General features: G+C 42.5%; 1 protein-coding gene across 1 annotated transcript; it reads left to right on the top strand.

Moving 5' to 3' along the window:
* Positions 1 to 294: 294 nt before the first annotated feature.
* On the top strand, positions 295 to 4117 carry pomgnt2 (protein O-linked mannose N-acetylglucosaminyltransferase 2 (beta 1,4-)). The gene has a single exon (XM_042332577.1). The coding sequence runs from the start codon at positions 353 to 355 to the stop codon at positions 2105 to 2107; it is 1755 nt and encodes a 584-aa protein (XP_042188511.1). The 5' UTR covers positions 295 to 352; the 3' UTR covers positions 2108 to 4117.
* The last annotated feature ends 11317 nt before the right edge of the window (positions 4118 to 15434 follow it).

Here is a 15434-nt window from a genome sequence, read left to right as displayed (position 1 = left end):
AATGCTCAAAAAGCAGCTCGGGAAGAGAGAGGTGCTTAAGGCTTCCAGTGTGAACTGTTTGGCCCCAAGTTCTATTGATGGGTCACATCTGAAATGCTGGCTTATGTTTCTGGCAAAGTCCTGACATGGAGCTTCAACACACAATACAAATTTTGAGGTGAATTGCCAAACTGAGCCAGGCTGACACTTATCAGGTTAAAGGCCTCTTTCATCGCTGTAAGATTCTATGATACATAATTGAATCTTTTTTATTGCTAATAATTTCTCGTTTGTTGCTTTCAAGGTCCTCGCTTCTCCCTTGATTGAAAGATTACTCATCTTCTTGCTCCTTCTGAAGTGGACTTCTTTCTTCATGCATAGGCCAAGCCGGTGCAGAATGAACATAGCAGCTATATTCAATGCTCTGCTTGTGTCCATTCTGGCAGCTGTACTGTGGAAGTACGTTACACTGTGGGAACACGCTGCCTTCATAGAGGAAGAGCTGCTCCTGTCCCAGCAAAGTCAGGAACTCTCCCAAGTCAAGATTGACTATCATGCAGCACTCCAAGCTCTTGTGGAAGATGGCACGAAGATGGTCTGCACGGGAAGAATACACACTGAACGCATCTGCAGATTTGAGTCTCTCTGCTTCTCCACTGAAGCTGAAGAGTTTGTGTTCTTCCACAGCAACGCTTCGTTTTTGCTACCAAATTTGGGATCCCGGCGGTTTCAGCCTGCGCTGTTAGATATGTCTTCTGTAGAAGACCACAACACACAATACTTCAATTTTGTAGAACTTCCTGTTGGTGCTCTTAAATTCATGCAAAAACCCGTCTTTGTGCCAGACGTTTCATTGATTATGAATCGCTTCAACCCTGACAACCTCATGCACATTTTCCATGATGATCTGCTCCCAATTTATTATACAATGCAGCAGTTCCCAGACCTGGACCTCAATTCACGATTAGTCTTCATGGAGGGGTGGAGTGAAGGCTCGCACTTTGAGCTTTACAAAGTATTTAGCAGCAAGCAGCCTCTTTTGAGGGAGCAGCTCAAAAACCTTGGGAAGTTGCTTTGCTTTACAAAGTCTTATGTTGGATTGTCAAAAATGACAACTTGGTACCAATACGGATTTATCCAGCCTCAGGGTCCAAAGGCAAATATATTGGTATCTGGTAATGAAATTAGGCAGTTCACGCAATTCCTAATGCAAAAGCTAGATGCTTCTGTAGACTCGAACAGTGAGGATTATATTGTTGTGTTCAGTCGCACAATCAACAGGCTGATACTAAATGAAGCTGAACTGATCTTGGGTCTTGCCCAAGAATTTCAGATGAAGACTATTACCATAACTCTAGATGACTATTCCTTTTCAGATCTCACCCGACTTATATCTGGGGCATCCATGCTGGTCAGCATGCACGGGTCCCAACTGGTGATGTCAATCTTCCTGCCGCGGGGGGCTTTGGTTGTTGAACTCTTTCCTTACGCTGTTAACCCAGAGCATTACACCCCTTATAAAACCCTGGCCAATCTTCCAGGCATGGACCTCCAGTATGTTGCTTGGAAGAATACAAAGCTAGAGAACACTGTTGCCTTTCCCGATAGGTCATGGGAGCAAGGGGGAATAAAACACCTGGATAAAACTGAGCAGGAGCGGATAAGAAAGAGCACAGAAGTTCCCCGCCATCTATGTTGCCGAAATCCCGAGTGGCTGTTTCGTATTTATCAGGACACACACGTGGACATCCCATCACTTATAAGTGCTATCCGGGCAGTAAGGTCCAAGCCTCTTGTCAGAAAGGTTAAGTCAAGTAGTGTAATTTATCCTGGAAAGGTGAGAGGTTCAGAATGCCAGGCCACTGTCCATAACACACACAAGGCAAAGTTGTCTGTTTCATGGCAGGTGCCTTGGAATCTTAAGTACTTAAAAGTAAGGGAGGTGAAGTATGAGGTGTGGATACAAGAACAAGGTGAGAACACTTACATGCCGTACATCTTACCTCACCAGAACTACACATTCATAGAAAACGTTAAACCCTTCACAACATACCTGATTTGGATAAGATGCATCTTCAATAAAAACCTCCTTGGACCATTTGCAAATGTGTTGGTATGCAACACATAATGGCAAGATTTCAAGATGGGCAAGAAAGAAATATAATTTCTTACTTTCTTCAATAGATTGTGTGGCTTTGACAATGTGTAATGTAATATTCTGTTAGCCCTAGAAATGAAAAATCGTGTATTGCATAATGGAACAGATCAGTCAAGTGACATTTTTAAATTCATAAATAATGGCTTGTTTGGGGGGCTTCTTACACAGGTAGATGAGCCTGTGGTCTCTGGTGCTGCTCTACCTCTAGAGACCCAGGTTCAAAGCCAATCGTAGGTGGGATAAAGTTCACCGTTCAGTGTTGGATGTGAAAGATCACAAGAGACATTGGTAATGACCATTTTGGCCAGACTCCTAACACGTTAGCTGGATGTAAGCCTACAGCATCTTAAATTAAGGAGTCGCTGAGTTGATGAGAATGGTGAGAATACCATTGACTGCAGAAGGGGAAGGTGCTTGTCAGGTATAAATGTTGAGAGTACGAAAATAATGGAAGGGATTTGCAGTTTGCAATCTCGGTTACCTGGTTCATGAATAATGCATTTTGAACAGTGTCAGAGGTGAATTAGAAGGAAAAAAGAGTCATCTGTTTCAACTCCCCGTCTCTCCCCCCAAAAAAAGTAACTAGCTGTGTTGTTGAGAGTTACATAAGTGCCTCTCGTATGATCCAAAGGCATACTATTTAACAGTAACAACCACATTAACGGTTAATATTCAAATTTCAGTAAAGTAAATGTGCTAGAGATCTTTCCTTGCTAATGTTGCATATATATTTAAAGATGTTGTTGAAGTGTTAACAGTTGTGACTCATTGTTTTTTTTGCTGATCTAGCCACAGCAGAGATAATTTTAATGTACAAGATTAATTGTACCGTAACCATTGCCAGTAGCCAGAAGGTGTGTGCCCTCGGAAGTAGCAACATTTGCCTTAAAAATAATGCTTGGAAATAATTAAAAGGACAATACTGTCTGTACCTACTGAAATGCAACCATTTTAATGTAGACATTTTATTAGTAATGGAAGAGAAAATATCCTACATATCCTGTCGTGCCAGGTCGGGAAGAGGGGAATCCATTTTTGCTGCCTTTTGTTCTCCAGTGGGTGTCTGAGGTTGTAGATGGTGATCAGTAAAAGCAGCATTTGATGAAATGCAAAACTTTCCCGAGATTCTACACAGTCTACTTTTTTTAAAAAAAAACTTATTTATTTGTATGTATTATTTATACAAGAAAGGATTGCTCAACTACAACAATAGTCACTACACTTCACAATAAATCCTGTGAAGCGCTTTTAGACATCCTCCCAAAGTGAAAGGCACTATCAAGTTCAATGATTTTTTTACACCACCAAAAGGGAGTCTGATTTTAAATGTAGACATTTTCAGCACAGAAAGGAGGCCATTTGGCCCATTGTATCTGTGCAGACAATTCCACTTATGACGTGACAGAATACAGAAGTCATTATTGTCTGTCTTGTCTTCCTCTGGTTTCCTGCTTGTTTGTTAAATTTTCTTTTCTCACCTCCCAGTTATCGTACTGTACTATTACCGTAAGACCTTTGATGGATTGTGAAGTTACCTCTTTGCTTTTAATTTAAATGTCCATGGCACATATTCTAATGGGGAAGGAACACCCAATGGGTCATGCCTTGAAATGAATGTCAACTGGATGTGACAGATGTGTCAGATCAACGAAATCTCAAACAGTCACCCTTGATCAAATGTTTCGCTAGTTTGAGGACATATGGATTAGATGAAATAATTCTGCATTCCTTTGTAGGTGTTTATAGTGCGACATTGTAATAAGATTAGAGTAAACAATGCAGGTTACAAATTATCAGTACGGTACTTCATTTGTAAAAGGCAAAAGTGATCTAATGTGAACTATTTTGTGTAAGGTATTGACAATTGCTTGATAAATGTATTTATTGTGTCTGATTGCTATGTTATTAGCAATGATAGTGTTGGTAATCAACGGGAAAGAACAAATGTTTATCAATAAATGGATGATAGTTTAAAAAAAACATTTGTGTTGATTGTTGTGCTTTTTTTCAGTTTTAAATCAACTTACTTCAGCCTATAGCTCTGAAGCATGTCCCTTGTCAGTTGGTAAAGCTGTTACCTAGTGTGAAACAGTTGTAACTAGCTGTTACCTCGTGTGAAATAACCTAGTTGTGGAGTCCTATAGCTCAGTGGTTAGAGCACTCGCTTTGCAAGCGAGAGACCTGAGTTCAATTCCAGGCAGAGGGCGAAACCTTGGGCAAGTTTCCTTACTCCACACAGAGCCTAATAATAATCCCTCCAAAACCAAAAACAATAATAAATTGGTCATTTTCAATCTACGACTGTTTGTGGGACATTGCTGTGCGCAATTGGCTGCCGCATTCGCCCACAAATATACAGTCAATTCACTTTACAGTGTGTTCTGTGAAGCGCTTTGGGACGTCCTCCCAACGTGAAAAGCGCTATATCAAATGCAAGCATAAAAAAACAGTCACAGATTCTAAAGGACCCATGTTCAAATCCCTGTTCCGCTCTGAGTTAATGATCTCAGTCACACAGACAGTTGGGCCCTACAGTTGTTTTTAAACAAAATATATATTTATTTGTGGATAGAATATATTATATTTACACTCATCTCAAACAATTCTCACAACACAAAGAAAACCGCAACTCATTATTATCCCGTTACAGACGCAACAGACCCGGGAGGGTGGGGCGGGGGAGAAAGGTGGGATGGCCTCTGCACACTCCACTTTAGTGGAGGGACCAAGGCTTCCCCCCCCCTTGCAGCGCACAGTTACAAGGGTTGCTTAGTACCCCACTCCCTGCCCCCACACCCCTCCCATCATCAAGATGTGCACACAATTTCAGGGTGCCTTACAGTTAGACTCCGTGCATGAGGTAGGGAGGGAAAAATAATCAGCCTGACATCCTACTCCTGATTCCTATGCAGTGGATGCCCCCCTAGGATGGGTGCTCGTGCGTTTATCCCTTGAAGATGAGATTGGGTCTGACTGGTGCTCGTGGTCACTGCCAACACTCTCTAGGCTCTAAATGTGAATGGCTACTGGGGTGAGGAGCCATAGGGCCTGCCTGTGAGATTGCACCTCAGTGAGAATTAGTCTTCAGGAGAGGGGTACGAAGAAAAACAAAGTTCCCATACGCAGGCTCACAAATATTTCTGGCCTCACCAAAACCTGGCAGATTGCTGAATGATTCAGAATCTTGGGAAGAATTGGAGAATGAGAAAGGCACACTTTTTCAAAAATGAAACTGTAATTGCTTTTTCTAGAATAGACTAAAACCCTGTAACTTCTGGCTTCTTTCATTTATTGTGCTTCATCTGTACCCTGGTCGCATGGTGTTCATTACATTCTTACTGTTTGTTGGATAACTTCTCAGGCATTGTTTAGTGTTCCCTTTGAGCATAGCACCGCTAGCAATAGCACCTCTTTAATCCACTGCACAGATGTGACCACGCTGCTGAGAGGGGCAGAAATATTGAGCAACAGTTATTTGCTTACAGAGAAAACACAGTATTTTGTCTGACCTCCATTAGGATTCTCGTGGAGCCACTTGTAGACTATTCAAATGCTCTCCTCGCTGTTCTCCGACCTGCTTACCCTGAATCCACAACCCGCTGCCTCCACTTGACTGGCTCTGACCTCTTGCTTATCCCTCAAACCCTTTGTTCGATTATCAGTGGCCATGCTTTCAGCCACTACTCCCCCAAACTCTGGAACACCCTTCCTATATCCCTCTGCCTTGCCCCTTCCTTCCCCATTTTCAGGTTAGCCTGAAGACCTTCCTCTTCGATCGTGTCTATGGTCATCTCACCCCAGCTCAGCGTCATGCTCCACCAAGGTTAAGTACTCTGGGATGCTACCCTGGGTGAGGGGTCTCCATGGTAAAATTGGGGTCACATCTATTTAAGCGTTTACACCTGATAGCTTGTATAATCATAAAACAGCACAGAAATTGGTCATTTGATCCATCAGGTTTGCACTGGTGTATTTCTCGATACGAACAACTCAGTCAATTTACACTCTTGCTCACTTCCCATAAACTTATTTGTACTTTTTCAACAATCTATCTAACCCCCTTTAAAATAGTCCATTTACTTCAACGACAGTTTGCGACAGAGAATTCCAAATTCCAACTACCAAAGAAACATTTTCTAATTACCCTTTTAAATATTTTGTAATTTAAACGATCCTTGCATCAGAGCCAAAAATGGTTTATTATAGTTTGGAGGTTTAACTTGAAAACAGTATGTGTTCACGGACTCCACTGCTCCACACTTGAGCCATCAAAATAAAGCTGAGAACCTGCACTGATATTTTCATAGCTGTTGTTTTATTGTTGTGGTCCAGAGCAATCCATTTCCAGCTTCCTACTCACTGTTTCACATTTGGAAGCGATGGGATCTGCCAAAAATCACATAGACAAAAGTGAAAAGAAGTTGGATTTTTATTTGCTATACGTGGCAACCACATATGTTTTAAGCAATTACATCTGTGCTGTAAGGCCCGGATATATTGTGGAGCACAAAATGACATATTGTATTGGTTGGGTGGTTGGGGAATGAAGAGGCACACATGGACGTGGCCTAGTGTTAGTATATTTATATAAAAAAATTATTCATAGAATAAAAAAACTTGCATCGTGTTGCAAGTTTCATTTATTGAAAAAAGTGTATTTGTGAACTTTTTTTTGAGCTGAGTTGATATGAAGGCAATATGAAGAAAATGTGCTTATCAAGCTCCTTTGTAATGCAAACCTGAACCATGGATATAACCTTTCTCTCCTGAGTATTTGAGACGATAAGGTCTTTCATGTTCCATTTATAACTCCCTGTTCTCTGATCGTTCACTGCCAGCTGTGGCTCGAGCGCCTCCGCACGTACTGCCTCTCCCTTTCACAGGCCAAAACTGACCTTTACTCCAAAGTCATCCTGGAGGCAAACAACAATCCAAAGACGCTGTTTCCACCGTCCATCACTCCTCCGTGCACCCCATCAAGCTCACTCTATCCTCCCAACAAACGCCAAGTGCAAAGAGGTTCTAGACTTCTTCACCTCAAAAATTGAAAACATCTGCTTGGCTGCATCATTCCCCCCTCACCAGCCCCCCCACCCCAACTCTGTCCCCTTCCACCCCACCCAGACTATCCGCACCGCCTTCTTCCTCTGCCACAGCTCCAGCCACTGCCCCTCCTTACACTCCTTTGCCCCCATTTCTCTCTCCTCCCTCTCAACCACAATCACCCGCATGAAGTTCACCACCTGCTACCTTGATCCCCTCCCCACCCAGATGCTGATCACTCGACGCCCCCTTCTCTCCCCACTGCTGGCCCACATGGTCAACCAGTCTCTCTCTTCAGGCTCTGTTCCACTCCCCCTGAAAACCACTGTTATCACACCCCTCCTCAAAAACCCCCCCTCGATCCCCCTAATCTCTCACACTACCATCCCATCTTCAACCTACCCCTCCTTGCCAAAGTCCTGGAACACATTGTTGAAGATCAACTCCAGTCACACCTCTACCTCCACTCCCTCCTTGAGCCCCTGCAGTTTGGTTTTCACCTGGGCACAGCACAGAGACAGCACTTGTCAAAGTCACAAACAATATTCTCTCTATCTAGGAACAGGGCTCCCGCCTCCTCATCCTCCTGGATCTCTCTGCCGTGTTCGCACAGTTGACCACACCATCCTCCTCCATCAGCTCTCCTCTCTCATCTACCTTAGTGTGGCCCCACTTGCATGGTTTGAGTCCTACTTAACCAACCGCCTCCAACAACAGCAACAGCTACTTGGATTTATATAGCGCCCTCTATGCCTGACGGCATCTCAGAACGCTTCACAGTAACGGATCACGGGGCCGAGTCAGGGGGAGGGGGAGGAAGGTGACCAAAGGCGCGGTTGAAAAGAAAGGTCTTCAGAAGGGATCTGAAAGTAGGAAGAGAGGGGGCGAGGCGAAGGGAGTGAGGAAGGGAATTCCAGAGCCTCGGGGCATAGTGGCTGAAGGCACGGCCACTGAGGATGGAGTGGAGGACTTGGGGGATGAGGAAGAGGCCAGACCCGGAGGATCGAAGGCAATGGGTACTGTTTTGAGGAGAGAGGAGGTCAGAGAGGTACGGGGGTACAGAGGAGTGGAGGGATTTGAATACAAAATCCTTCCATTTCACCTCAATAAATGGTTTCTCCTCCCGTCCCCGCCCAATCACCTGAGAGGTACCCCAGGGCTCCATCTTTGGCCCTCTACTTTTCCTCATCTATATGCTCCCTCTGGGCAAAGTCATCTGCAGACACAGGGTAAACTTGTATGTGGATGACACGCAAATCTACTTTGCCTCTTCCAGTACCAACTGCTGATGTTTTATCAGCTTGTCTGGCAGTCATCAGGGCCTGGATTAGTGTAAACTTCCTGCAGCTGATATGGACAAGACAGAAGCCATGCTCCTTGGCTCCCATCAACATCTTCACTGCTGCAGATCTGAACTCCATAACCCCCCTGAGCTCTTTCTCAGACTCACCAAATCAGTTTGCAAGCTAGGCGTCCAGTTCGACCCCCAACTGTCCTTCCTCCCCCACATCCAGTCCCTGATTAAGACTGCCTTCCTCCACCTCCGCCACATTACCCGCCTCTGACCGTATCTTACCCAAATGCAACCGAAACCCTCGTGCATGCGTTTGTCACCTCCTGCCTGGATTACTCCAACGCACTCCTCGTCGGTCTCCCCAGCTCCATTACTCACAAGATCCAGCTCATTCAAAATTCTGCCGCCCGCATACTGACCCGGACCAAACATCTCACCATTTTTGACCAGGCTCCACTGGCTCCCCATCACCGAACGGATCGATTTCAATACCCTCACACTCGTGTTCAAATCCATTCACTCCCTGGCACCTCCCTACCTCTCCAACCTCCTCACTCCCCAATCCACCACCTCTGCTCAACTGGCGCCGGCCATTGGAGGTCACATTTTCAGCCACTATGCCCCAAAACTCTGGAACACTCTCTCAATCCCTTCGCCTTGCCCGCTCCCTCCCCTCTTTCATGTCCCACCTAAAAACTTTCCTCTTTGAGTGTGCTTATGGCCATTTCCCCCCTCCCCCAGCTCGGAGTCAGGCTCCACCACTGTTAAGCACTGCGTGGAGGGTGCTATATAAGTGCAGTTGTTTCTGTCATCTTCATCTACTCGTGTTCATTGAATTCAAAAAAGTGTCCTTGAAAAATTGTTCCATAATGCAATTGCTGATAATAAAGTTCACCACATATGTGAGGGTGCTTACTAATTCATGAATTAATATTTTACAAATATGGCGACAGGCACCACTTTCCGGACCTGATTACCACCATCTGGAAAATGACAGGATATGCATTAACAACAACTTGCGTTTATATTGCATCCCTCATGCAGAGTAGAGTCCCAGAGCACTTAAGGCTATTTTGGATGGTATTAATGTGATTTGGTCAATTCTGGCAATTTGTATGATCTGGTATTTTATGCCAATTGACAAATTCAAAAAAAGAAGGGAGTTTCTCCAAGTGTCCTTGGCAATAATAACCCAGATTAATTGGCCATCTGTTTGTGAGTCCGAAATCAGGCAGCATAAATATTAAACAGCCAGTAGCAGGTCTTAAAAGGATCTAAAAGGATGTTTTGGAAGAATTTTTTTTTGCAGCAGCCATTGGTAAGAGTAGAAGGAAAAATTGGTTGAACTCCAGTAAGTCCCAAATCACTTTACAGTATATTCTGTGAAGCGCTTTGAGAAGTCTAGAAAACGTGATAAGGCACTATAACAAATGCAAGGATTATTTTTATTAAAAATCATCAATGTATTTTAGAGGAAATTTGATGCATTTGTGAGAGAAGGAAATAGAAGGGAACAGGATTGGGGATTATAAGGGGTGGAGTCTTGTGCTCCATGCTGTTAATGTCCAATACACTCTCATGGTTGTTTGTGGGACATTGTTGATACAAATGACTACGTGCAGAAACAGTCGCTCCATTTGATAGGAATTCATTTGTGATGTGCTTTGAGATAATTTGATGTGTTAAGAGGCTATAAAAATGCCATTTCTTAAAATGCCAGTTTTAGCACCAGTTCCAATTGCTTTAGGGGAGTGAAAACACATTCAAATAAATTTGTCATTCTTTAAATTCTGAGCGATTATGTAACGTATCTTATTGATCTAGAACCATAGAATGTTACAGCACAGAAATAGGACAATCAGCCAACTCCACGCCGATATTTTTTTCCACATGAGCCACACTTTCCTGCTCGCTCCACATGTTCTTTACCTTATTTCAATTCTCAGTTTGGTTTGGATACTCTTAAGCATGGTGATGGGTTTCTGCATGTCACCTTTCTGCTGACCACCCCCCCAAAAAAAAAAATCCTTATTTCAAAGTTCTCTCTAATTCCCTTATTTGAGCATTTATGGAATCTACTTCAGATGTATACACTTCCTTTTGTTCTGAACAGGCCTCAGGAGAGAAGCTCAATTCAACTTGTGTCTGCCACATTTATACTATGCAGATGTAGTACATCACTCTTGAAACCATCTTCTGTAGGTATTGTCAAGAGCTGGACTGTAGCATGAGTCTTTATGCCAGAGACCCTGTTTGTACAGCAAAACTGACACAGTAATAAAAATTAGACATTGCTAATAAGTAGAGAAGCTCTGTCTGGGGGAGAATGACTACAGGAATTTGCAGGATCTGGACCTTCTGCTGCCCATTAGCAGCGATGGACATGAAAAAGATTGAACGTGAAGGTTTCCTGTTTCAGGGTGTAATCGACCAAGTGAATGAAATATTACACTGCATCATTTTGGCATCAAAAGACACTGTAACCTAGCATGGATCGTTGGTCAGAACACAGTTGCATTATTGCAAACTATTTTGGGATCTTAACTTCAAAGGGACATGGATGCATTGGGTAGAATTCGGAGGAGAACAGTGAGAATGATTTTGTAACTTAGCATTACACAACAACCTAAGAGTGTTCTGTAATCCTGAGTGACAGGGTGAAGTGCTTTGAGATTTTCCTAGGTGCTATGTGAAATGCAAGAATTATTATAATTTGCATGTAGTGAGATGTCAAGGTAGCGAATGTGCTCAAAGATTCAAAGATATCTGCTTTGAGTCTAAATAAGGAAGAAAATAAATATTTGAAATTGCAGTGATTAAACGATGAAGACTTTTTTTTTAACAATGTTTTCCTCACAAACAGCATGGGTTATTAGATCCAGGCAGAATCCTGATAATGAATATGAATGAATGCAAGGCACAATTCAGATTTTACTTATCTTTAGGGATCCTACATTATGAGGAGAGATTGTCAGTAGCTCAGTGGGTAAATATATTGCCTGTAGGACTGAGCCTTGGAGATGAGGAAGATACTATATTTCATCCCTGGTATATTTTACTTCCTCAGTTGGGGGTACTACAATTAGCATTTGTGTCTTTGGATTTGTGTCCAGGGAAAAAATAGCTTGATTTCCCTTCTGATCACTGTGCACTGATGCCTGCTAGAAAATGAATAGAGATCAAAGCTCCTGTATGAAAAATGTGAACTATAGGCAATGTAGTTGAGAATTTGTAGCGCCTGTGGAAAGCCACTCCAGCATGAGTCAATACCTGCAGGAGAGGAAGGGAGAAAATAGGGGTGTTGATGCATCATTGCAGCAAATCAAGCTGCCAGTGTAAGTTTCTAATACTGCCTATCATAGGCTAAGTGAATGTGAAATGTGTGAAAAGCACGTTTTGCTTTAGCATAAATGGTTGCCATAGAATATGTAGCACTACTGAGATAATGTTACCAGTTAGCAATCATGTGAAGCAATCATGAAATTGGCCAAGCAACTATCCATTAGAAATGGCAAAAAGCCCCATAAAAGTAAGCATGAATTTCCACAATTCTCTGGTGGTCCTGAGTACAATATAATATAGAGTTACATAGATTGATAGACAACATGCCATTTGGCTCAACTAGTCTTTGCCCATGTTTATACATTGTGTGAGCCCCCACCCATCCAAAACCCCGTTATAACCCCTCTATATCCTTCTCCATCATGAATGTATTAAGTTTTCTCTTAAATATTATTGATACTATATGCTTCAACTAAAGTTTTCGGCTGTGCGTTCTACATTCTAACTACCCTCTTTGTGAAGGTACTCCTCCTAATCTCCCTATTAGATTTATTACTCATTATCTCATATCCATACCCTCACCAACAAATGCAAAAGGTCCATAAAGTCTTGGATAACCCTTTAAGAAGAAATAGACAATTGACTGGGAAACAATAAAAGAAGACCAGGAAATATAAAAAGGGATTCTGGGAGAATAGCCGGTGTGGGTTTATGATTGGAGTGTTGGATTATTTTGAGCTGAGACTAAAGAGATTACCAAATATGCCTGAGTTTTGAGCATCATTACATTAAGATCTAACTTATTGAATCCTTTCATAATATTAAACACCTTTATCAGGTCCCCTTTCAATCGTCTCAACCCCAGAAAGGTATAATCTCTACAATCTTTCTTGATAGCTGTAACCCTCACCTCTGGTAACATCCATGTGAAATAATAACATGGATAGTAATTAGAAGACAAACATACTAAAATCATTGCATTCTTTTTCTTATTGCAAAGTTCCTACACAAGCTATCACTGTAGGGTTCATAGAAATAACAGCATAGAATGATGCTGTTCAGTTGATTTTGTCTGTGGCATCCACTGAAACTATCCACTCCAATAGCACATAGCCAAAACAAAGACTTTCTATTTAGTTCCATCCGTATAGCTTGTCAGCCAGAGTTCTTTCCTTGCCGGTTTCCAATTTGTACACCAGCTCAGACCTCGTAACTCCACAAGAAAGGACAAGTTACTGTAATTTGTGAGTGACCTCCCCTTATTAAGTTTTGTTCTCTCTCACATCGCAAACACAGCGTCTCTCACCAAAGAAAGGTAAGTGAGTAACTGCTGCCAATCCTGCTCAGAATGCAAATTGTTGCATTCAGTCTTGACTTTGAATGTAGTTTTCTGTAGTGCTTAATAAGGAAATGTACAGAAAACGTGAATAGAAGGGTTTAGGTGAGGGAATAAGAGGAGTGAGTGATGTGTTGAGAATGAAGACTGGCATGGACTAGTTGGACCAAATGGCCTGTATTCATGCTGTATCAATAACAACAACAACAACTTGCATTTATATAGTGCCTAACACTCGGAGTAGCGTCTCGGAATGCCACTCTATGTAACCATAGATTCCTGCTAGGAAGTGTAAGAAAAAGAGACCTTTTTTGATAACACCTTATCATACTGAAACATCTCAAGGCACTTTACAGTAATTATTGTCAAGGGCACTGCAAGGTCCCACAAACCGCCATGAGGTGAATACCCAATTAATCTCAAACCACAAGAAACTTTTTTCAAAAAATGTCAGGGGATTTTTCATTTCCACTTGAACTTCCACTTGAACCTCGGTTTTATGTCTCATTGAAAGAATAGCAAAACACAGGGTCTGTACTGGGACCCCAGCTATTCGCCATATATATAAATGACTTGGATGAAGGAATAGAAAGCTTATATTCAAGTCTGCAGACAACACTAAGATAGGAGGCTCAGTAAATTGTGTAGATGGGAGTAGGAAGTTACAAAGGGATTTAGACAGATTAAGTGAGTGGGCAAAGCTGTGACAGATGGAGTTCAATGTAAGGAAGTGTGAGGTCATCCATCATGGACCGAAAAAAGATAAAGCAGAATATTTTTTTAATGGGGAGAAATTAAGAACTGTGGAGGAGCAAAAGGATTTGGGTGTCTATATCCACAAATCACTAAAAACGAGTTCCCGGGTGCAAAAAGTAATCAAAAAGGTGAATGGAATGTTGGCCTTTATCTCAAGGGCCTGGAATACAAAGGGGAAGAAATGATGCCTCAGCTGTACAGAGCGTTAGTCCGACCCCATCTGGAGACTGCGTTCAGGTTTGGGCACCACACCTCAGGAAAGATATATTGGGCCTAGAGGGGGTGCAGCGCAGGTTCACCAGAATGTTACCAGGCCTAGAAGGATTAAGTTATGAGGAAAGGCTGCTTAAACTTGGATTGTATTCCCTTGAGCTGAGGAGGTTGAGGGGTGATTTGATTGAGGTATTTAAGATGATAAAGGGATTTGATAAGGTAGATACAGAGAAGCTATTTCCTCTGGTGGAGGAATCCAAGAAAAAAGGGGGCATAGTCTTAAAATTAGAACCAGGTCATTTAAGAGTGAAATCAGGAAGCATTTTTTCACTCAAAGGGTGGTAGAAATCTGGAATTCTCTCCCCCCAAAAGCCGTGGATCTTGGATCCATCCACACCTTCAAGAAAGAGATTGACAGATTTTTGGTAGGTCGGGGTATTAAGGAATATGGGGAGAAAGCGGGAAATTGGATTTGAAATTCTAGTAAAGATATAGATCAGCCATGATCTAATTAAATGGCGGAACAGGCTCGACAGGCTGAATGGCCTACGCCTGTTCCTATGTTCCTATGAGTGGGGGGAAGCTTATGGAGGGTGGAAAACATTGCCTGAAAATGTGGTTGAAGACATGGGTCTTGTGGTGGTGGAGAGACTCCAGGGTGGGGTTTCAGAGAGGGAGGTGCAGAATGGTTGAAAGTTCACCCACTGCTGGTGGGGCAGAGAGGGTGGAGGATGTGAAGCTGACTGGTGTTTGCTGAGGGGGGAATGGAGCAGTGAGGCCAGTGGAATGGCAAGAGATCACAGAGGTAGAGTGGGACAAGGCCGTGGGGAGATTTGAATGTTAAGACAAAAATTTTGAATCTGATCCAAGGGCCTTCTTCATCCCAATCTCTCTTTTTATCTTTAGAAATGATCATAAAATGCTTATACACAGCACTCTTTAAGATCGTAACTTATTAATCATGTGAGTTTCTACATTATGAGCCTATGGTAATGAAGTAAATTGTTGCCACAATTAACCCCAATTTTAGGTAGATTTTTACATGTTGATGAGCAGACTCTGAGCCATCCAGATGGCTGCTGTTAATGGATTTCCAGCTTTCATAAGCTTTCCTAAGCGCTACAGATGTGAACTGTAAAATCTGACTTTAATGCCAGGAATGCTCTATGTGTTAAGTAGTCCCTCAAACCATATATTGATATTTAATAAAGCTGGTTAAGATTATTGGGGTGAAACCTCTTTGCATCAGCAGCACAGAGCTGTGGAGAGGCACACTGGATTTTTAATGCCCACACCACACAATCAGGCCAGAAAAAGATACACATCACAGAATACCAAAACAGCTGTTATCCTGGTTTAGTAACTCACGCTCT

Source organism: Callorhinchus milii, unplaced genomic scaffold, assembly GCF_018977255.1.
Source record: "Callorhinchus milii isolate IMCB2004 unplaced genomic scaffold, IMCB_Cmil_1.0 Scaffold2, whole genome shotgun sequence".
In the NCBI taxonomy this organism is placed as follows: domain Eukaryota; kingdom Metazoa; phylum Chordata; class Chondrichthyes; order Chimaeriformes; family Callorhinchidae; genus Callorhinchus; species Callorhinchus milii.
Note: the sequence above shows the minus strand (reverse complement) of the source record. Positions and strands in the feature narration are given on the sequence as shown.